Genomic DNA, 23,248 nt, shown 5'->3' on the forward strand with positions numbered 1-23,248 from the left:
GCTACAGGCAACAAGAAATTAGAGAAGAGAGCGGCAACATGCCAGGTGAATACCTGAAAGTTTGCAGCTTGAGGAGAGACTCAAGCAGGGGGGCAGAGCAATAAATGACACAGGAGAGGGGTTTACTAAAAGGAGTGTATGAAGCAAAAGCACATTATCAGCTGCTATGCTGGATTCTTTCATCAAATCTGGTTTTAATGTCAGGATGAACCTTCAGGACATCTTGCACACCTGCATACAGAAACAGAGTTCAGCTCAGCCTGAGAGTTGGCCAGGACCCCCCCCCCCCCCCCCTAGTAGACAAAACATGCACATAGACTATCTGTAGAACTATGGTGAGGGGAGGGGCATGAGGCAGCCCCGCCCACTCAACCTGCCATCTCTAAAGACCACACTTTGCAGGTTTAGCTTTTCATTACAGTACATCATGATCATGTACACGTTAATGATCTGCACTTCAGCAACCCCTCTCAAGAGGCCTTTAACCGAAAATGACCAGCTGAAGAATTTTACAGGCGCACTCTAAAATCCAGATCTGCTGTTTTTCCTTCATTGTCTTCCTTCAGTTTTTTTTACTACTGATTGTACTTCTTTTTCTTTGTGATTTGCTACTTTTTTATTCCTCACATTTTGTTGTCATGTTACCGTGACCGTGCAACAAGTTTTCAGTTTTTTCTGAAAAAAGCGATCTAAACAGTATAATAACAAGAATATAGTACCAAAAACTGATTGAAGATGTATTTCTTCTGTAAGTGACCATGGTATAAGCAGCTTAATGGCCTTCAAAGTCTGCATTATTAGAAATTAACGCACTTCGCGGAAGCAACCAGTTCAGGCTTCCATGGCTTGCGTTAATTTTAGGTCCCGCCCTTGTGCTTGTTAAGCCCACTGACTGTCAGACAACTGGATTGAGTGAGCGTGACGTCACATCATCAAAAATGTTTTACTCACTCCAACCAAATAGAGTCGATTCACTCATCATTTTTTCACGATACGGACGCCGTCACATTGGAGCCAAATAATGTCATTAAGTAGAGATTGGTCTGAATTACTTCCATGGCAACGACTCTCACTAATCAGAAGGGAGATTTTTGGAAGTCCACACCCCTTCAGGAGAATTTGTCAATCAAACATTTCAAACCTTCAACATACAACTATAACTGTCTTTCTTGAGGCAATTGAATAACTTTCACTAAAAATATTATTAAAAAAATAGGATTTGCAAGAACATGCGAAAAAAGGTAGCAGAGCAAGAGTAGTTATTCTAACTAAATGAAAGAAGCCCAATGGGATTTTGGCTCCCTATTTGGAACTCTATGGAGGAGGGGTCACTCAGTCCAGTTTTCATATACAGTCAGTAGTTAAGCCCCACCTCAGGAACACCTAACAACACCTCAGTATATTGGATAGATGAAATTGTTGAGTAGATGTTCCACTGCAGACGCTGAAGACTTCAGCAAGACTTCACGCTAGGTTCCTGAGACTGATGTCTGATAACTGTGATTGTTTAGACTGGGGGGGGGGGGTGTTGAGAGGCATTTCAGGAACCCAAGCAGAAGTACAAACAAAACATACTACATCAGCCAAGAGCCACGACCCAATAAACCCCCAGATCCGACCGAGAAACAACCCCATCGGTAACCAACCCCATTGATAGTGAAATTAGAACTGGACTGAGCAACCCCTCCCCCCTTGCGTTCCAAATAGGAAGTACCAAAAAGCCATAATCGCATAGACTTCTATTGAGAAATAAACTACTATTACTCTATGATTATGTCTGTCAGAATAACCATTCTTGCTAGCATTTTTGCTAGCAAGCTTTTTCATTATATTTTTGCTGTAGCGAAAGTGGTTGGCAAAGAAATGTAGATGGGCCAATCATGGCTTACTGAAGACATCTGGTTCCAACATGGCGAAGGATATATCACAGAAAAATGGCGACTGAATTGACTTTATTTGGTTGACACCGGAAGCAAGGGATTTTATTTGGGTGATGTCACACGCGATTCATCCAATTTTGTGGTGGACAAAATTGTTGGTACCCCTCAGTTAAAGAAAGAAAGTCCACAATGCTCACTGAAATGACTTGAAACGTTCAAAAGTAACAATAAATTAAAATGTATTAAAAATTAAATGATCAAGATCAGCCATTACTTTTGAGTTGTTGATTAACAGAATTATTTAAAAAAAAAAACTAATGAAATAGGGCTGGACAAAAATGATGGTACCTCCATAAAAGACTAAGAACTAATTGTCCAGGGGGTCATGATGAACTCAGGTATGTCCTTTAATTGACCTCACAGCTGTTTTCAAACCCATAATCAGTCAGTCTGCCTATTTAAAGGGAGACAAATAGTCACGTTGCTGTTTGGTGAAAAGGTGTGTACCACACTGAACATGGACAACAGAAAGCCAAGGAGAGAATTGTCCCAGGACATTAGAAACAAAATTATAGACAAACATCGTAAAGGTACAGGCTATAAAACCATCTCTAAGCAGCTTGACGTTCCTGTGACGACAGTGGCACATATTATTCAGAAGTTTAAGACCCATGGAACAGTAGCCAACCTCCCTGGACGTGGCCGTAAGGGGAAAATTGATGACAAATTGAGGAGACGGATAGTTGGAACTGTATCCAAAGAACCAAGAACAACCTACAAAGACATTAAAGGTGTCAGTGTCAGTATCAGATTGCACCATTTGTCTTTGTATGAGCCAGAGTGGACTTCGTGGGAGACGACCAAGGAGGACACCACTGTTGAAAGGAAATCATAAAAAAGCCAGACTGGAATTTGCAAAAATGCATGTTGACAAGCCACAAAGCTTCTGGGAAAATGTCCTTTGGGCAATATTGGCATGTTGTGCAATTCATCCTCATAAATAATATAGTTAACAGAATGAAATAATGTACAAAACTGATATTCTCGTCAGTGTGTCTGTCTGGCGGAGCAGATATACGTGCGGGCGTGCGGACGGACCACTGGGGAAAGTTGTTTTCATATTAAAACATTTCTTCATAAGCTATGGAATTATGGTATTCATATATATGCCTTTAGTTTGTTTTATTTTTGATAAAACCATGTATGGCGTATGTCTCAACCATTCAGTAAACAACAAGAAATTACATTTACGCTGATCAATTTCCAATTTCCACGTCGATTATTACCGACATCTGTAGCTTGTCAGATGCAGTTAAATGGAGGGAAATAAAATGCCCCATAACAATGCGTAATGAGGCACAATGGCCCATTCAGCTGATCTTGCGTTCTTAGAAGATTTGGCAAATGGAAGAATTCGGAGAGAACGCATCTTTAGACAACAAGAAGACTTGCGAGTGGGTTATGAGCCAGTTCCGACTTCCTCCAGCCGTCCAGTTGGACTGGCGTTACAGAGGAGCACTCAGAGGAACCACACGTGTCACCCGGTGCATCGGAGCGCTAGACGTTTTTTATGCCTCGACTTTGATGTCCGACCATTTCTTTTTTATTTCGGCCACGGTCCGAGGTTGTCAGGCTACAGCATTTACTGCGTCTGCCACCTTTTGTCACTCACGTGCCTTTTTGGCATTAGTGATGCCCACACTGTTGCCCTCCAAACAACACTTTTCTCCTCTTTTCCACCTCGCCAACGATAACTTCTACTTCACATTGAGTGAAGTTACGTTTTTTTCATTTCCTCTCGGTGTTTGCCATGGTTTCGCAAGCCATGAATATTAATTTGTGGGCGTTTCACGGACTATTTATGGGCAACTATGGGCGTGTCATGAGGGCGCAAAAGCTGCGCTGCATTTAGAATTGATTGTGATTTATTAAGGGAAAGATGCGTAGGATGTGCGTGCGCACGGTTTTATAAATCCGAATACTTCTGTGCGTACGCACGTCCTATGTTTCATCCGTACGCCACTTCTGACGCAAATCCTACGCAAAGTTTTATAAATGAGGCCCCAGGTCTATGTTCGTAGACTCAAAAATGAAGCATACAACCAAAAGAACACTGTCCCTACTGTGAAACATGGAGGAGGCTCAGTTCTGCTTTGGGGCTGCTTTGCTGCATCTGGCACAGGGTGTCTTGAAGTTGTGCAAGGTAGAATGAAATCTCAAGATTATCAAGGCATTCTGGATAGAAATGTGCTGCCTAGTGTCAGAAAGCTTGGTCTCAGTCGCAGGTCATGGGTCTTCCAACAGGACAACGATCCAAAACACACAGCCAAAACACCCAAGAATGGCTAAGAGAAAGTGTTGGACAACAATTTTGTCCACCACTGTATATATTATATAGTCAATGGTTCAGGCAGGGACGACACAAGGGTCAGTTCACGCTGGAAACATACAGAACCCAGTTCAGGCCAGAACCCAGAAGAATTCAGTTTAGCCTGGGACCTGACAGAACTCAGTTCAGGCCACACCGGACAAAGCACCTTTAACAGGTATTCTGCCTGGTAGGTGAAGGTTTGTGTGTACATAGATAGATATAAACTTTAGTAATCTCCCAAAGGAGAAATTCAGGACCCATTCAAACACATTCATTTGAATGAGAAGGCGTGTCCAAATTATGGTCTGTACTGTAGTTGTGGAAGGAAAGCTGCCTCTAGATGGATGAGAGGCATGAGAGAATACTGTGACTCCTTCCCTCCTAGGTAAAGATGGCAGGCATGTCTGAGCATCTGCTCCTACCAGGAGTTGTTGCTGGAGACATACAGGCGTGTCCTCTGATTGAACACACTCAGATTTCTACGATCAACAATCTGCAGAATAGACAAGGTAGCTGGCAGACCTGAGTGTGAAGACAAGACCATCAGCTGGATCAGTTGAGTCTAAAATGAAACCAGCTGAGGCAGAAAAACCACAGACTGTGTGTTTGGACTTCATAGCTGTGTGCTGCAGTGAACCATAAACCATAGACATGAAAGTTTGATCACCTATCAAGCTTTCACTCATCTATCTATCCAGCCATCCCTTAAACTATCTACCCATGATTTCATTCATTTATCTGTCCATCTCTCCATTATTTCACCCCCCATCCAATCATTGAATTATTCCATTCATCATTTCATCCATCTGCATATTTTATTTCTGCATATCATCTGTCCATATAATCCATCCATTGTTCAATCCACCTATATCATTCACCAATTCATTTCAATTACCCATCCAGCATTTTTCATCCCTCCATCTATCTATTCGCCCATCCATTTCTTATTTATGTCAATCCAATATTTCATCCATTTGAACATATAGTCATTGATCCATGCATTTATCCATCCGTCCTTTTCATCAATCCCCTCAAGGCCCGTTCAACCATTCAACATATGGTTTGTCCATCCATTCAATCTTTTATCTATCATTTTATCTTTCTCATCCTGCATCAATTGGCGAAAATGTCAATGACATACAAACTCTTGGCATAAACAATGCCTTTCTGTCTATGTTTTGCATTTAACTACCAATCTATCATTAATCATATCATCCCTTTGTCCATCAGTTCATCCACTGCCATCATATCAATAATATATCTATCCATCCATCCACCTACCCACCCACATGTCATAATTTTCATTCATATAACCCATCCATCATTTCTTCCCTCTACTTCATCCATTCATCGATCCAATAATCAATCCATTCATCTCTCCCTCACTTTATTCAACTATCCATCCATCATTTTATCTATTTATTTAACTATCATTTCATCCATCCATATCATCCATTCACCTATTTACTATTTAATTCCTCTATCATCTAACACAGTGGTCCCCAACCCCCAGGCCGCGGACCGGTACCGGTCCGTGGGTCATTTGGTGGCCGCACAGAAAAAAATAAAATAACTTACATGACTTCCGTTTTATTTTTTTTTGGGAATCTGAAAGATGTTTTATTTTGAAAAATTGTCAGATTTTCTGTTACATCCGTCTATGTCACTCTTGACGCAGGCCAATTCGCTCGTCTCGGTCACGTGATAGGATACCACTAAAATAAAACCCAGGAACTAGCAAAATGAATAAAAAGCAAACGTCTTTGGAAAGTTTCTTTGCCAAGTGGAAAAGGCCCAGCCAGGAGACAGAAGAGGAACCTTCGACTTCCAAAAAAAGAAAGCTACATTTAATAGACAGTATCAGGAGTCCTACTTAAAATACAGATTTATCCCAACGGGAGATTCCTTCGAACCATTCAGCATTTTAGTGAATCGGATTTTCCATGCACTTATTTTGAAGGTATTTTTAATGTTATAATAATAGCGACCAGGGAGTGTTGCGGGCAGAGAGGACATTGCTCATGTCATAATTCGTGTTTATTGTTATGTTTAGAAAATACCACAGTTTTCATGTAAGTCATATTATTTTGTTGTATTGTAGTGTCGGTCACGTGCACATTTGGTTTGCTGTCGGAGTTCCGCAGGCTGCAGGAGTTACTGTCGGAGCTGGCATCACAGGGAATCATGGGAATCAATCCCCTTTGCCTGCTTTGGTCAAAATAGGGTTGAGCACGGGTGTTTCTTTTTGCCTACGGGTCCTTTCATCTGGCAGTTATGTTGTTTCACCTTTAGTTATTTCTTCCTGTTGTGTTTACTTCTTTTTAGCACCATGAGTTCGGGAAGGTAGAGGACGATTACACCTGTGCTATGGACAATGTTTAACGTGTCAAAATAAAAGTCCAGAGTATGTATTATGACGTGTCTCTGCATTTATTGCAGCGTTGCTGCAATGTGCGTACGCCACATATAACATTCCGGCCCGTGAGAATTTTGCCAGACATCAAACCGGTCCGTGGCGCAATAAAGGTTGGGGACCGCTGATCTAACAGATCCAGATCAGGTTTAGAGGCACATGGATGTTATAAAAGGTCTATTTAAGTGCACAGCTGGTTTATGTTGTGTCTTTTTCATTGTTGTGCAGAGGAGCTAAAATGAGATCAGGTTTCACATAAAAGTTTTGGAATCTCCTCTTAACAAGTGTCTCCTTGAAGTCATTTTCTCTGAACAACTGGAAAGAAAATCTCAGACTTCCTGTGACTGTAAATGAGAGAACAATTTAAACGAGTTATTGCTTCCAGCTGCCTTTGTTGTCAGCTTTCTGTGCAGACCTATCAGACAACAAAATAATGCTGTATGTGAACATAGGAACCAAGCGAGACATAATGAGACGTGGTGTGCAGCCAATGGCCATAAACAGGTGCTGAGTGAAAGAAATGTGACAGCAGACGCAATGAAAATAGGTGATGAGTTCATGTACCTGCGAGCAAAGCTGTAAAACTTTTTGTGGCATGAAGGAGACATCTGATGATCAGAAGAGTCTGATCTCAGACAGATTAAGATCAACCTTCCACACTCTTTTCAGGGGAAGAATGCAAAACATCAAAGTCCCTGTTTTAGGAACAAATACAAGCTGAATTTCAGTTAAAGAGTCCGTTTTGTTTTATACTAATTCCTTCCTTTGGGTCATGTTTTTTTCCCCAGTATAACCTAAAACTAAGTTTAAGGTTTTTTTTATTATCTATGAGCTGAAGCATTTTTCTTTTTTCTAAGTAAAGCTGCTTCACTTTGACCCTGAGCAAAGCTGTGTGCCTCTGTCAGGCTGCGAGGTTCCTTTTTCATCCAGAAACAGAAAGTGATTTCACTTTGTCTGAGGAAAAAGCCATAGAGAGGAGGAAGAAAACTGCCTTTTTTGACCTCTGTGTGGAGGTTTACCACAGGAGAAACAGATCCACTAGCAGACACATGAGGTGTTTCAAACCACAAATATTTATCTGCCACATTAAAAACTTTAATTTGCAATAATAAAAGGTCACGTGGGTATTTAAGAACAATTTAAAGCAGGAAAACAAAGTTCTGACAAATTTGCACAAACACAAAGCTTCATGAGTCTTTATTTACTCCCAAATCTGTGTGAAACAACTCTTGTAAATTCAAGGAGAAAAAAACCCAAAAGGATGCTAAACTCTGAGCTCTTGGATCTTCGGCTCAGTTCAATCAATTATAGATAATAAATAAAGATGTTAAACTGCAGACATTAGCTTTCATGCCAGAGAATCATGAGTCACACTGAAGAGGAAAAGCCCAACAGTGAAATGTCTGTTAGTGATTGTAATGGCTGAAGTCATGGTGCTGGAATTAAGTTGCATTTGTTGCTCAAGAAGGTTATTTTTCTGCAGCTGTGGCAACTGCAGTCCAGAGGTCTGAAACATTCAAGACCCATTCAGGTTGATTTCTTACTGATTACAACCCAATAAAAGCCACAAAGTCTTTTTTCACCCTTTGGAAATATTGTTAACATTATGATAAATATAAATGAACTGTTGTTTTTTTTTGGCACAAATAGTGTCACAAAACAGGCAGATGGCTGGTACCAATTTCAACAGGTTTTATTAGCACAGCTAAGAGTCCACAAAGCTAAATCAGGGTCAAGCAGGCAGGGGTCAATAACGAATATGGGAGCATCAGAGAAGAAACAAGAGTAATCAGGATCCAGGCGAGGCGGCAGGCAAACGGAGTCAGAGACAAAACAGGGTCAGCAAATCAGACGATCAGGTCTGGATATAACACACGGTAACGAAAGCAGAGTGGCACTGCGTGAGGCTCAGTGCAGTGCTTCAGTGAACTCTGAGTCATGGCACATGAGAGTCAGAAACTGTGCGCTGGGGTTGCTGCGAGATGTAGTGTGTTCAGAACTCAGTAGATGGTCTACTAAAGAAGGATGTTTCACATTATTAAACAGACCAAGATTTTCAAGCAATATCGGAAAGAAAAAGGATCTCTCAGCTGCAGAAAAGCGTGAAATAGTGAAATGCCTTGGACAATGCATGAAAACCTTTGATATTTCACAAAAACATAAGCGTGATCATTTTACCATCAAGAGATTTGTGGCTGATTCAGAGCACACACTGATTCCTGCAGATAAAGGCAGAATGAACCTTCTATTCGGCCATCCCTAAACAACTCTCCAGCTGCAGAAACGGCTGCAGTGGGCCTAGAAAAACATGAAGACTCATTTTCAAACAGTCTTGTTCACCGATGAGTGCCATGCAACCCTGGATGGTCCACATGGATGGAGTAGTTTGAGGTTGGTGAGTGGCCACCATGTCCCAACAAGGCTGCAACGTCAGCAAGCAGGTGACGGAGTCATGCTTTCGGCTGGAATCATGGGGAGAGAGCTGGTCAGCCCCTTTAGGGTCCCTAAAAGTGTGAAAATGACCTCAGACATTGACTTGTCTTAATTGTATTCTTGCTGCAAAATAAGTGGTTCTATGTTCAAATGTCACTTGACCTATTAAAATATTTTTTTGATAGGAATAGCCTTTGAATTGGGTAAATATAACCTCCTAATGCAACAAATTCAAGAAATGGCCATTTTCAGTTCCTTCGAATCTATAAAATATTGTGGGACTCTGTTGTGGTAAGAATGTGGAACTGTCCATTTGAAGTTTTTTATTTGGAAAAGAAATACTGTTATCTTTAGGAGGTTTGTTTAATAACATTTAATATACCGTAATTTCCGGACTATAAGCCGCTACTTTTTTCCTGCGCTTACAGCCGTGCGGCTTATTCAGTGACGCGGCTAATTTATGGTTTTAATTGGCGGCCGCGATGTACTTATTTTCGGACATAGTGAATGGTTTAAATTCTCTATCTCAGTGTTTTTCAACCTTTTTTGAGCCACGGCACACTTCAACCTTGACAAAAATCCCGCGGCACACCGGCATTCAAAAAAAAAAAAAAAGGAGAAACTCCGTCTGTATTGATCCACAGTCCCTCCATGATCTCACATGCATTTTTGTGATAATTGTGGCAGAAAAAGCTGGAAGCTGCAGCTGTTTTTTTTAAGATGTGATAAAAGTTAAGTTAAAAGAATTAAAAACTGTTTGATTTGTGGTCGTTGTGGTTTCACTACGTTAAGAGGAGAGAGTCGTGCGCCCAGACGCTCACACACGCTTTAACCAAATGCATCATGGGAGATGTAGTTTAATAATCCGCCGAACGCAGAGAGACTAGCATCTCTGAGCTTCATTGTTTTGTTCACTTGATCCACGGTCCGACACCGGATTCTGTGGAAAGCTACACCGCTAATGACGAGTTTTAGCTGGTATTTTTGTTAGAACTGAGAGACTTTTCCAGCAGAATTCAGAACAAGGAAGTGAAGACTTTAACCACTTCTGATTGGTCAGACCGATGACATGTGATTAAAATCCCAAGACTGATTGGTGGAGACAGTTAAAGGGGCGGAAATTTTCCTAACAGCAGAAGCTGCGGCTAAATCGCGGTACTGTCATCCTTATAAAATGTCTTTTATAGAATCAAATAAACACAAAGAAAAAAGTATTTTACGATCTTTCATATTCCCAAGTTCTTAGTGTTTTATCAGGGCCTGTAGGGATGAACAAAGAACTGAAATCCTGGAGATGCAAAATGTTGTTAAATCAGCTAATGAGGGCAATTTCCCACGGCACACTTGACCATCTCCCGCGGCACACTGGTTGAAAAACACTGCTCTATCTAACACCAAGCATAAGTCATTTGTTTTTCAACACACCTCTAAGCAGCCAAACAGCATGGACTTGACTTCAGGTCTTAGACACTTCAGTCATGGTTCAACAAAACGGCACACGCATGCCCGGCCGCATCCCAGAATCCTTTGGTGCCATTAGACCCAACGTGCACGTGATCGCCGCTACAATATGATGAAGCTTTCAAGTTAAAAGCAATCGTTAAAAGCAGCGTGAAAAAATCCACCATCACCAACGGGTTTGGAAAAGCCGGTCAGCTGCGTGACGGAGAGAACAGCGCATGGAGTGAATTTACCTCTGAGTCATAGTGACTGGGCTGGCTGCACGTAAATATGTGGCAATAATATCAGCCTTTATTTTGTCGGTACACAACTGGAAACACAAATTGACGTGGTCGTTTTAACGGTTTCTAAGGACTGAGCAGAGTTTTGCATTGAAACGCTCACAGCCTCCGTGTGAGCTGGAGACTGCGTGTCGTGTGAGCTGCGGGGCCGATGGCAGTCTGAAGGCTCCCACACGTAACAACGCATCCGCCCCTCATACACAAAACGTACAGTATTAAGTCCGATTGCTCTGCACAGACACGATTTGCTCCGTTCACCGGCGCAATGGGGACGAAGCGCTCCTCCTTGAAGCCGCCCTGGCCAGAGCTGTCGGAGTAGATAGGAAGGGGAGACAAGGAGCGCGCGGGAGTGCGGAGCGCAGAGGCGTCGAGCCATTCTGCAGGCTGCAGCCAGGGCTTACTCGAGGCGTCCGCGGAGCAACAGTGTTTGTTGTGGAAGGAAACTTCTGACCCACGCGCCGCGAGGAGGCACGCGTATCGCGCTGAGGCGTGCGCTTTTCAGTCGCCGCTGCTTTATTTTATTGGTGTGTTTTTTAACCAGCCCTGTTACTCCCATAACGCTGCCGCGACACAAGCGGAAGGAGAGCTGTACCCGTTCACCCCTCCATGCACTGCTGCTCATTCTTAAACACGTACAACAGAATGGTGAGCCGGGCGTTGGCCCCGCCTTTAGCCCCTAAGACTCATGGGAAATGGGGGATCGCGGATGTAAATTTCCTCATCATAACTGAGGGATGTAATGTTGATATATGGTTACTGTTTGTAATTTTATGTATGATACCTAGATTGTCAATAAGTTAAAAAAAAAATGAAAAAAAAAAGAATAAAAAAAACCATAACTGAGGAACTTGTGAACAGAATAGAGTTGCATTCTGTTTGACAGATGTAGATAAACTCAATTACATGAGTCTGATGTAAAGCTGCCTCCAGCCACTGTATGCTAATGAATCACATTTACTCTGGGAGTCAGGATGTGATTTGTCAGGATGACAATGTTGCCTAATATGTGCGTCTTGTAATCCGACGCGGCTTGTGTATGTGTAAAAGTAGTTAAACACGAGAAAATGGGTAGGTGCGGCTAGTAATCGGGTGTGCTTTGTAGTCGGGTGCGCTTTGTAGTCCGGAATTTACGGTATACTCTAATGGTTACTTGAAAATTATGGTGACATGTCATTTGCATTGAGTTTTTAGAAAAATAATCTAAAAATATAATTTGCAGAACTATTTGGAATATGCTGTACAACATAAACAAAGAGAAAAGAGCCTTTTTTCATGAATAGAAGATCTCAGGCACATGCACACAAAGGCCCCTAGCGGTGCTAGAGCACCTGCCCTTTTTGTCTAGTAACTTAAAAGTGCCCTAATGCCTTCTTTTTTTAAGTTTTGATTTTATTTCTTTATTTTTACTAACATTAATACATTAGAGATGCAAGAAAAAAACATGGCTACAAAATCCAATGGGTATTCTATCGTACCCACTTTCTTGTAATCCAGTGGTTCTGATCAGCCACATCTATCTTTGTGGCTCCACTCAGATCCATGAGAGAGAGGGAGAGAGAGGGAGAGAGAGAGAGAGAGAGAGTAAGAGAAATTGCTGCCCCACAGAGAACTGAAGAGACGTGACAGTGAAGCAGCTTAAACCTGTGAGTTCGGGTCTAGTCGCCATCCAACGATACAATATGGTTCAAATTTCAGGAAAACGCTCCAAATTACTCAACAAGTTTGTTTCTACTTTAGGCAGAAGTCTGAGCACGGCACATCAATTGAACACAGAGCAGATCGCTCAGGGACAGGAAGTTGGGTACTAAGTACATGATAAAATTTCAAAATAAATTAACCCTATTTAGTGCGAGTTTGTAGGTTCCTCACTAAAGGTCTGAAACTACAGTTATCTGTTTAATGTAATATTTTCTTATTAGAACTACCTTCTTTAGATTCAGTTTTTTTTTCAGTTTCACAATCCTTTAAAAGATTAAAATCTTTCTAATCACAACAAAAGTCTGTGTTTAGAGGATAAGATCCAAAAGAGAATTTAGCTGTGAATGCCAGCACAAGAGTCACATTAGGTACAGCTGTGAAGAACTGAAGGTTTTAAGACCCAAAATACAGGAAACTGGGCTTCAAGGGAGAAACGTAAATATTAAACGGGACAAAACCCTGGAGAAACAAAAAGCAAATTAAGCAGGTGACATGATAATGTTCTATACACTGAAGACAACAGAAATGAAGACAGTTGTGGATGATTAACATGGACTTGGAATGACTATTGAGGACAGAACAAGTCCAAAAACAAAACTAAAACAGCAAACTAAACCCCAATTTTCTCACAGCAACAGTATAATAACATTAAATAATAATTTCAGTATTCTATGGATAACTCTGTTTTTAAAATATTACCATATATGGCGCCTGCCATATATTATACATATAAATTAATATATATGTATTAAACTTGATTTGTGTTGCCTGCAGCACATAAAAAGCCTCCTGTGTTTTATTGCTTTGATGTCTTCCAAGTCTGTGACAAGGTGAATTAACTGGGGTTGACAATTATTTGTTTACATAAAAAAATATCAATTAAACTCAGGTTACATAACTGAATATTTATCTATTAGTACTTTATGTTAAAGTTTTACCTAATTTCCATATTGTGTAAACCAGGGTTTTTCAACCTTTTTTGAGCCAAGGCACACTTTATCCTTGACCAAAATCCTGTGGCACACCAGCATCCAAAAATTAAAAAAGGAGAAACTCTAAAGTCTGTAGTGATGTACAGTCCCTCCACAATCTCACGTGCATTTTTGTGATAATTGTGGCAAAAAAAGCTGGAAGTTGCAGCTGTTTTTTCTAAAAGTTGTAATAAAAGGTAAGTTCATTTTCAGTAATAATTTTCAACTAAATTATTTAAAATTTTACCCTTGTAGTTGTTTCTTCCTCAAGTTTATTAACATGCAATTTGATGTAACCTCACAAAAAAACAAATATAATCTTTCTATGTAGTGATTCATTTATTTATTTTAAATGTTGGTGCAAAAGCAACTGTAATTTTTGAACAATTATAGGATCACAATACGTTTGATAAATTTTACACAAAAAAACAGAAATTATATTAATGTTTTCTGTAGCTACACAAAAAGTGAAAATGTTGAAGTTTTATTAGTTTTTCTTTTGTCTTAATCAAAGATGAGGTCTTTGAAAACTTTAACAAAAATGTTTTATTTCTTTTTAGATAATTAAATTGTTTCAATTTAGTTTTATTGTGTCTGTTGGCCACTTTACCTTCATCCTGTTTCTTAAAAGTTGTTATTACTTCTCCTTAAATTTTATATATAAAATAATCCAAACATTATTAGAAAAGTGTTTCAGTTAGAAAGATGACTTGGACCAAACTCTGGGATGTTTGGCTGTTAATAAACACAAACCTTGAAGGAGAACTAAACTGTTGACCTCTGATTTCATCAAGAAGATTTTAAAACTGTTTGATGTGTGTTTGTTGTGGTTTCAAGACGTTTAACAGGGAAGACTCATTGTACACTGAGACGCTGTCACTTTAACACAATGCAACATTGTTCCTATTGAACATAGGAACTAGTGTGCCGCGGCACACCGGTTGAAAAACACTGGTTTAAAGGACAAAAAAAAGTGTTGTTGCTGTCCTTTTCCAACTTTGAGCCCCTGTCCCTCTAAAATCCTGTGCACGCCCCTGGAAGATCGCAGGTCTGATCTGAACACTGGCTGTGCTTACTGATCTCTAATTGATTTTCTGTGGTACACGGTTCAAAATCTATCAAAATGTTTTAGTACGACTTTGGTTAACTACCAAGCTGCAATGCTTAATAGAGCACTGTGGATACCGTGGTCAGGAGTCTCACAGAGTTATGGTAAACCTCACATGCTTCAGCTGTTTTATTTTTATTAGTTGAATAAAGTTTGACTGAACTAGCTGTTTTGTTTCTCTTGATGCACCTTGTTGGCCCACAATGGAGGAGTAAAATAACCACATTTGGTTTCAGAGCCTCAGGTTGCAGATCCCTGGTACAGACTCTTCAGAACCACCGAGAAGTCCCAGAAAAGAACCAAATCAAACTACAGCTTCTCAGGTTAAGGCACACTTGTACAAAAGAGTATATCATATTCAACCATTCCACCTTAAATTCTTCTCTTCATCGAACCATTCATCCTTCATTCCATCCTTCATTCCATCCATCAAACTATCTATCTCAGCCAGGGTTGACATACTCCAGGCTTTGAGGGGTGGCCTCCCATTGGTTTTCCAGAAATCCAGCCTTACCTGCTGCTAATTACCTAGATCAGGTATGTTTAGCCCAGGGATCGGCAACCTGTAGCTCTCAAAGAGCCATTTGGATCAGTTTCCCACAGAAATGAAAGCACAGGGAGGACACAAATGAAGATCTAAGAAGAATGAATGACAGCTCAAAGTTGGTGGGGAGGGTCATTTTTTCTTTAAACATTTGCTTTGAGTGACTGTAGCCTGCCTGTTTATCCTAATGGCATCTGCACCTTATTGACACCACAGTGAGAGCAAAGGTTGAAAGCAGCTCCTCAGTCATGCTGCTTCAGCCTAAACGCCTCAGGTTTGCATCAGACGGTTCAAATACAGATTTACAAATGACATTCAGAAGTCAGAATTTGAATCTAACTAACTTTCATCAATTTTAATTCATGCAGAGATTCTCTATTAAATGGGACAGAAATCGTTTATCAAGACAGGAAACATAGATTGTTCAAATTGCTTATGTGTTTAAGGTTTATTTATTAAACTAAAATACAATCAAACATTTTAGTTGTATATAGTGGTTATTGATCCCACAATGAGGAAATCATCTTGTTACCATAACTCTGTTGAATATTGAATAAAACAGATAATAATAGAGCAATCTCCTGCCAAAATTTATCGTTGCCAGGTGACAACAGCTGATTGTGTATAGGTGTAAACAATGCACCAGCGGACCATTTCAGACCCAGAAGTCGTAGAAAACAGTCTAAAAAGAAGTAGCAGAAAACCCACTCCTCTCATCCGGTGCAAAAAAAGCTCCATGTCTGTCAAAGTAGGGTAATAATAAAAGGGTGATGAAGGAAAAACAGCTTAGTTAACCTGGAGCTAAAGTACCGTAGGCAGCCGACAGCAGGGGCAGTAAAAAAATTAATTGAAATAAAAATAAATCATCAGTAGGATCTAAATACCTGACTTTCTATCTTTTTTTTTAAAAAAATTCTTCCTTTTTTTTTCTTTTTAACTATCGTTACAGTCGGCTGACGACTGCTTCAGCTCTGAAGCTAATTAGCTTTTGTGTTTTTTTTTTTCATTTTCTTAACTCGCTATATCCCTTTTGGGATGAGGACCCCCCCATATCCTTACGCTCTCCTGTGTGAGAACACTTCGGCTTTGTTGTCAATATCCATGAAGGGAAAAGACATTGGATAAGTCGAATGCTGTGTGTTAACATGTTACACAAAGATAGCATATACCACAGGTAACACATTTAATCTGTTAACGAACTTAAACGGCATCACCCCACTGTAACAATCGGGTCTACAAGGAAAAAAAATTAGCACGTTAAAATGTTTTTTTTTCAGGCCAGTGTTAATAATCCATAGTTTTTGGTTCCTGGCAGCTGATAGTTTTTCTTATTTTATCAAGCAGACCAAAAAAATATGGAAAATAGATAGATAAACAGACAGACAGGCAGGCAGGCAGGCAGGCAGGCAGGCAGACAGATAGATAAGAAATTTATTAATCTCCCAAGCGAGAAATTCAGTTGTCCAGCAGCAAAACACACACAATAAGTAACAATAAAATAATATTTCATACAATAGCAGTTCATATCAGGGAGATTTAAACAGCAGTACTGAACTGAAATGTACCGAGCTGAGCCCTATGAAATTCTGAATCAAACCCAATTGAGATTTTAGCGTATCGTTACGCCTACTGTTTTTCTATTCAACAAAGCTTTGGTAACAAGATAATTTCCCTGCCAGGGCATCAATAACATTCTAAAAAGTTTAATTCTATTTTAGTTTAATAAAAGAGCCTCAATAAGAATGCTTACTTTGCTGTACCAATGTTTCGGGAATGGATGTAAATGCCTGTGACCCAATAACGTAATTTTGATAATAAGATAACAGGGGAAATTTCATTTAAATACAAAAAATATACAAATTACAGGAGCTAATCTAATTTAAATTGTTTAATTGTCACAATGTTTGCAAGAAGATGAAGTGTTGCAAGATATGCGCATGCATGGTACCAATCAGGTAGCCTTTATAGATCAGGTAATGATAGGAACAATGTGGAGCAACACTACAATCATGAGAAAAGCGACAACGCTAACTAGACACCAAAAAGTTCTCTACAGGCAGAAAAGGCAGCTGGACAAAAAAAACTGTAAGAGTCAAACTTTGTCTCTGAACTGATGCTTTTTTAAGCTATTGGGAAGATCAGCATATATATCGCTTTCCTTTGCCACTACAGTCCAGGTCGCTTGGTTTTCCGCCTTTACCATGACATAAGCGGGATATTGATCGACAAAGTGTCCACGATCAGATATTAATGGACTTCATGGAAGCATCAGATCAGATGGGTCAGGCTTCTGCATCGTCTGTTAATTTCTGATAATAGACACCTCGTCGGCTAGTATCCCTTACTTAACTATTGATGTTTACCCAATTAACTATTTTAGAGGAGTGTGTCGAGCTGGTAGCCCTTCACATGACTTTCAAAAGGATTGTGATCCCTATTTTGCATTCATCAAATTATCAATCCAGTAGGTGGTTTGGGGGCAGGAATATTATCCCAGATGTAAAGAAATATACCCCCCTCTCCCTCTAAAAAACACACCTCCATCAGACAGGAAATAGAAGCATCAGGAGCTTAATGTGTTTTTCTAGCAGATTCTTAGCCCAGACAGGGGTGCAAACATCACCTGTAGGATTTCTGTGCTGGGAGGGCAGGGGGGCCTGTAATGATCGACCTCTCTAAAGTAAAAATGGAAAGTCCTTTGATGTTTGAGGATGTGACAGAACGCTGCCCCATGCAAACACCCAAGGTCTGTCCAGTCTGACTGCAGGAAGAACCTTCAGACACAAAAATCTGAAAAAGCAGTGTCCACTAAATCCTGGAGAAGGAAACCCAAACACCTCTGCAGGAACTCTGGGAACCAAGTGCAGCTTTAATCAGACACATCCAGGAGCTCCGTCCTTATCCCCTCCACACTGTTGACTAAACTTCTGTCGCAGCTATCTTCAGTCTGGATCTCAGCCATATTGTTCCCGCTCCACTGCCTCCTTAATCTCCGCCTCAGACCCCGTCAGATAAAAAAGGAATGTCTATTTAGGATCTAAACGTCACAGAAAGACACTAGACCAGACAAAGAGCCATGAAAGACCCCAGATTTAATGCCCTCCTCCTTTACATGCTCACGTGAGGCAAAGACAGCTGCCCCACCCTGGTCCAAAAAACCCACCCGGTCCACAGAAGGAAGGGGTGATGGAGTGTTTGTGAAGAACTTCAACTTCATATAGGTCACAAGATGATGTCTGCATAAACACGTGTGCGTCACATGTATGCGTCTTTCAGACACACTGACGTTTTTTAAAGACTGAGGCTTTATCAAACTTTCAGAACAAGCGTCTTTGTGCATTCTAATGATGAAAGGAGAACCTGAGAGGATCTGTCAGGCCTCCATTTCTCCACCAGGGGGGGGTACGGAAAGGCTGCAAAGATTAGGAACTTCTTCACATCTTTGCTATCTCTTTGTTTTTTGAGCAGAAATCCTCCATGAAACAAAAGAAAGCCTCACATCGCTGCAACATAGCAACTAAACAACCTGTAAAACAAATCTAACTAACAAACAACATGAGAAAAAGACTACCTGGGAAAAAAACAACCTCAGACAAAATAATGAGTTTAAAAAACTAAGAAACCAAAAACATTTGATCAAGCTAAGAATGAACCAACCTGAGACAAAAACTATTTGGAAAAAAGCTACCTGAGACCAAAAAAATAAAGCAAAAAAAAGTGGATAAACAGAGTAAAAATGAAAAAATTAATCTGGAAGAAAATGAACAAACAACCTAACTAACCTGACAAACAATCTGGAGAAAAACAACCTGAGAAGAAAAACCTAGGACACAAAGAATGTGAAAAAAACAACTATCTAATACACATTTAATTTGGGAAACAAAACAAAAAAATCATCTGATAATCAAACAACTGATCTCGAAATTGAACAGCTGTGTCTTTCACCCTTTAAAATTTTAATCCAGATTTTCACATCTTCTCCATATAAACTCACGCATTCCTCACAAACTACACACAATACACACACACACACTTAACAAGCACACATACTATACTAGAAAGATGCACAAATGGATGCAAATCCTCAGATACGTTGGTGTGGGTGGGATCACTCTACAAGCCCCTCCCACTGATCAATAATGAATGAGCTCCTGGAATATGAAATGAGATCTGAGGAGAGACACGGACCTGCTGCTTCACCTGTAGAAGATGAGCAAAAGCGCCTCCACGCGCGTGAGAAAGCACGCTTGTGGAGCTCACGCACCTGCACACGCACACACAACTGTGGTCAAACCTCCGCGCGCGCAAGAAGGCACGCGGCGGTGTTGTCGCTCAGACTGAAGTGCTTTAATCCCACTCATGACTCAACCACCTCTAAAAAGTTCTGTTGTAATTATCCCCAACTTCTAAATGCACGCGCATGAGCGCAAGTTCAACATGATAGACTCTCTATTTATAAAGTGTCCGGGGGCCATGGGGGGCCTTCGGGTCTGCTGTCCGGCTCTGGCCAGTGCTTACCTTGGAGTCGGTTCCAGCAGCGCACAGCGCGAGGCAGAGCAGCACCGCGCGGAGCCGCCGCGAGTCCGCGCTCATCTTTCTGGAAGAAGCTCCGTTTCACTGACACGCGCTCCTGTCCTGCATGCCCTGCCCCCCCAGCCGTGCTCGGAAATCCGCCGGACAGGAGCAAATGATCGCAGCGCTCGTGGACTCTCTGACTCTGGCTGTGGCTCGCGCGCCTCTGCTCTTGCACTAGACTCTTTCCTCTAACAACCTGCCTAGAGCCGGAACTACATTCCACGCGTAGTGATACAAGAGAGAGGTCGCGCAGGCTCCAACAGTGGGAGAAAAAAAAGGGTTCTGCCTCTGAGCGCCTGCAGCATAAAAACTCAAACCAGGTCGAGGCCAGCCTAGTCTGACACCCCAGTTTTTAATCTACTTTTAAAACCGGGGTGTACATGGATGGATCTGACACCCTGTCCAATCCCAGGAGGTCCCTGTCTATGTGTGTGTGTGGGGGGTGTCCTATAAAGCTCTGCCATTAAAATTGTTTCTGAGATGATTTCTTTCGCCCGGGCACGTCACATTCCTGTGGGATTATCAAGGGTCACATTCGTAAGTGCTGGGGGGGGGTTTACCAAGGGCAGGTGAACATTCAGGTGTGACTCTGTTCACCTGAGCAGGTCTGTTCTTCCTACAAGCAGTCATAAAGTTTCAGTGAAGGTCAACTGCTGACATTTCTCCTTAAATTAATAATATTTGTGTCCGGGGGGGGGGGGGGGGGGTCACGACACAGATCTGTTCTTCGTGGATGTACTAACGTGCACACTCACACACATTGAGATGGAAACAGACCAAGACTTGTGTTAGTTGTATGACATGTGCCCATAAAGATGCGGTGCAGGAAACAGTTGAAACGTCAAAGAAACGGATCTACGTGGAGAGTTTAGTGTTTGGAATGACTCGTGTTGTTGTTTGTATTATTTGTTTTCAACGTTTCGCACGTCCAGATAGATGATCCTGAAGAAGTGCGCGACTGAAATAGAAAGCAGAGCTGAAACAGGAGCTTCTGCGAGCCGAGCCAGTTCAGAGCGCACAGCCGCACTGCGATCTGGGTTGAAAGCGGGCTCGATCCCATCCCAGCAACAACTTTGTCAAACTTCGGGGATACTCTGCGTGGATCTTGAAGCGTCTCGGTGATCCTGACAGTCTGAGTTTTCCAGTTTCCTCTGAGGTCCAAACCTGCAGCGCTGCAGCTGCACGCGCACGCCCCGCCCCTGCACCTCTCTGTGCGCTCAGAGTTGAAGCGCAGCTCTGATGAGAGCGCAGCAGCGAGCGCGCGGCAGCGGCTTCGGCGAGTCTCACAAGTCTGTTTTTGAGAGGAGAAAGGACCGAAGGGAGTTGCTGTGTCTGTGCTCACACGCGTGGAAGCTGTCTATGCGTGGAGGTGGGGGCTGCGTTTTGCAAGGGGGACTTCTTTCCACGCGCGTGTGTCCGGACAGAAGACGGACGGGGTCGGAGCCGCCGTGGATGAGCGCGTTTTGAGCCGCTGCTGCTGAAGAGAGGATCCGGAGCAGTCGGAGGAAATGAGTCTTCTGTAAGAACTTGTGTCTTCTATTCTTCCACCTGCAGAGTGGACCTGGTTGCACTTAGGCTAACACCAGCGTCCGTTTCTTTCAGGCCGTGCGTGACGGTGATCACCGCCCTGCTGCTGCAGCTTGGACCCGCGCGCGGAGTAAGTCCCCTTTGTCTTATTCGCCCCCCACAGGTGGTCCACTCAGTTTGGCTGCAGGTGGAATGTCAGTGAGAGTAGGTTTGAGTCGTGTTCTGGTTTCAGGTGAAGTCTGTGGTAAACGTTTTGACTCGGCAGATGCACGTGTCACATGCACGCGCACCTCTAATGTCATCATCTGGTACTGAAGTCCTTGAAATCTGCGTGAAGCTGCGGGCTGCAGGACGCTGTGATTGTAACAAGTTAAGACCCGCCCCTCACTAATGAATATTGAATATTGGGGATTCATTAAGGACCTTTCAGGCCACGCCTCTTTGCGGAAGCGTGGCTGAGAAGATTTACATATTCTAATATTAAGATGATCAGATTTTTGGTGCAGCTGATCCTGGACTTTTTCTTTAGTTTCCACCTTTTACTGAACTATTCCCCTTACAGACAGTAACACAAAAAAGTCTAGCCTCTTTGAAAGTGTTTTTTGAACCAGAATTCTTCTCTTCATAAAGTTGTGCTCAAAAACTTCAGTTTAAAAGTATGTCCAAACTGAAACCGTTCATCCTCCAAACCACTGTTCGGGAGGGGAAGAATCTGCTTCATTTTGGGAAAGTCAACGCAGAGATAGAAAAGTGAAGTTCTTGAAAACATCTGAGCACCTGTTCCAAACCAGGCAGCAAAGCATTGGGAGTGATGGGAAACCGGCTGAGTTTGGTCAAAACAAACTTCATATCAGTGAGGTTCTCATGTGAGTCCTATGTGAGTTTGTTTCCCAGCCACAGGGTCTGCAGATTTCAGCCACGTTCACAGCTCTGTCTTCACTGGCAAAGCCTCCAGCTCTGTCAGGACGGGACTGTGTCTCCTTCAGACATTATCGCAATTGATCACCTTGATGCTTTTTTGTTGTTGTTGCAAAGACTTCTTTTTTCATTTGCATGGTATCATTTATCCTGACAAAAGCTGAACATGAAACTGTCAGCCAATGACAGAGAGCTAAGAACATCAGACATTCAGTCCAGCTATGATCAGACCTGTAAATCACAGCTAAATGTTCTGCATAAATCCTGTGTGTGTGTGCGTGCGTGCGTGTGTGTGTGGTGAAGAAGTGTGACTGCAGCTGTCATGGACAAGACTATCCAAAGTGGGGAGCTGCAGCTGACGAACCTACAGAGGGCCCGTAGGACCCAGAAACAGGAGCATTCAATGCTTAGCAGTAGGGGTGTATCGTTTTAATGATTCGATTCATATCATAAATTGTGGTTACTAATAAGATTCATGATCAATATTTGTTCATTTTGAGCAATCCGATTCACTGACCTAAAATGGATCCAGGACCTCTTTATCTAAAACTTCAACAGTGCACTTGAACAGTGCAGGTGAAGTTTTTCAGATTTCTTGTATTTCTTCAAGATAATAAAGTATAAATTAAACATGTATTCAAACAAACAAATAACAAAATTAATGTTAATTCCAATCTTATTTTAGTTTCCTAAATTTCAGACCACTATTGTTGTTGTTTTTTTTTTTACATCAAAAAAATCCAAAGGGAACATCATTAGAACATTCTGCCACACTATATGCTCACATGTCTTTATAAATAGGTGTTTCCACACATTGGACTGGAATGATGGCTTGAGGATTTTTTTTTGCTGTCATCTCGTGTGTTTTCCACTATGATGGCTCTTGTAGTTTGTTTTAATTGAGACTGATACACTCTAAGTAGGAGCTCCAAGCACTGTTCTGTAGTGAGCCTGCCTTTTTCTCTTTTCCAAACTGTCACTTGTTTCACCTGAGTGATCAGTCCAGAGATTCTTCTTCATCTTTGATAAAACCCTGTTCACTCAGCTGCAGCCACAGATTCACCTGAA

At 41.6% G+C, this 23,248-nt stretch overlaps 2 protein-coding genes across 12 annotated transcripts in view; one reads left to right on the forward strand and one right to left on the reverse strand.

Annotated features, from left to right (window-relative positions):
• col4a5 (collagen, type IV, alpha 5 (Alport syndrome)) overlaps positions 1-19,944 on the reverse strand; it is a 62,554-nt gene extending 42,610 nt beyond the window's left edge. For all 4 annotated transcript variants that reach the window (XM_011487663.4, XM_011487662.4, XM_078935942.1 and 1 more), the window contains exon 1: positions 19,679-19,944. In XM_011487663.4, the coding sequence (XP_011485965.1) occupies positions 19,679-19,753 (75 nt within the window). In that variant the 5' untranslated portion in view covers positions 19,754-19,944. The remainder of the gene's footprint in view (positions 1-19,678) is intronic.
• A 1,002-nt stretch (positions 19,945-20,946) lies between these two features.
• The window catches only part of col4a6 (collagen, type IV, alpha 6), a 113,434-nt gene continuing 111,132 nt past the window's right edge, over positions 20,947-23,248 (forward strand). For all 8 annotated transcript variants that reach the window (XM_078935933.1, XM_078935936.1, XM_078935937.1 and 5 more), the window contains exons 1-2: positions 20,947-21,254; positions 21,338-21,392. In XM_078935933.1, coding sequence (XP_078792059.1) covers positions 21,244-21,254; positions 21,338-21,392 — 66 coding nt within the window. In that variant the 5' untranslated portion in view covers positions 20,947-21,243. The remainder of the gene's footprint in view (positions 21,255-21,337; positions 21,393-23,248) is intronic.

Source organism: Oryzias latipes, chromosome 18 (genome assembly GCF_053564925.1).
Source record: "Oryzias latipes strain Hd-rR chromosome 18, Olatipes_Hd-rR_3.1".
In the NCBI taxonomy this organism is placed as follows: Eukaryota; Metazoa; Chordata; class Actinopteri; order Beloniformes; family Adrianichthyidae; genus Oryzias; species Oryzias latipes.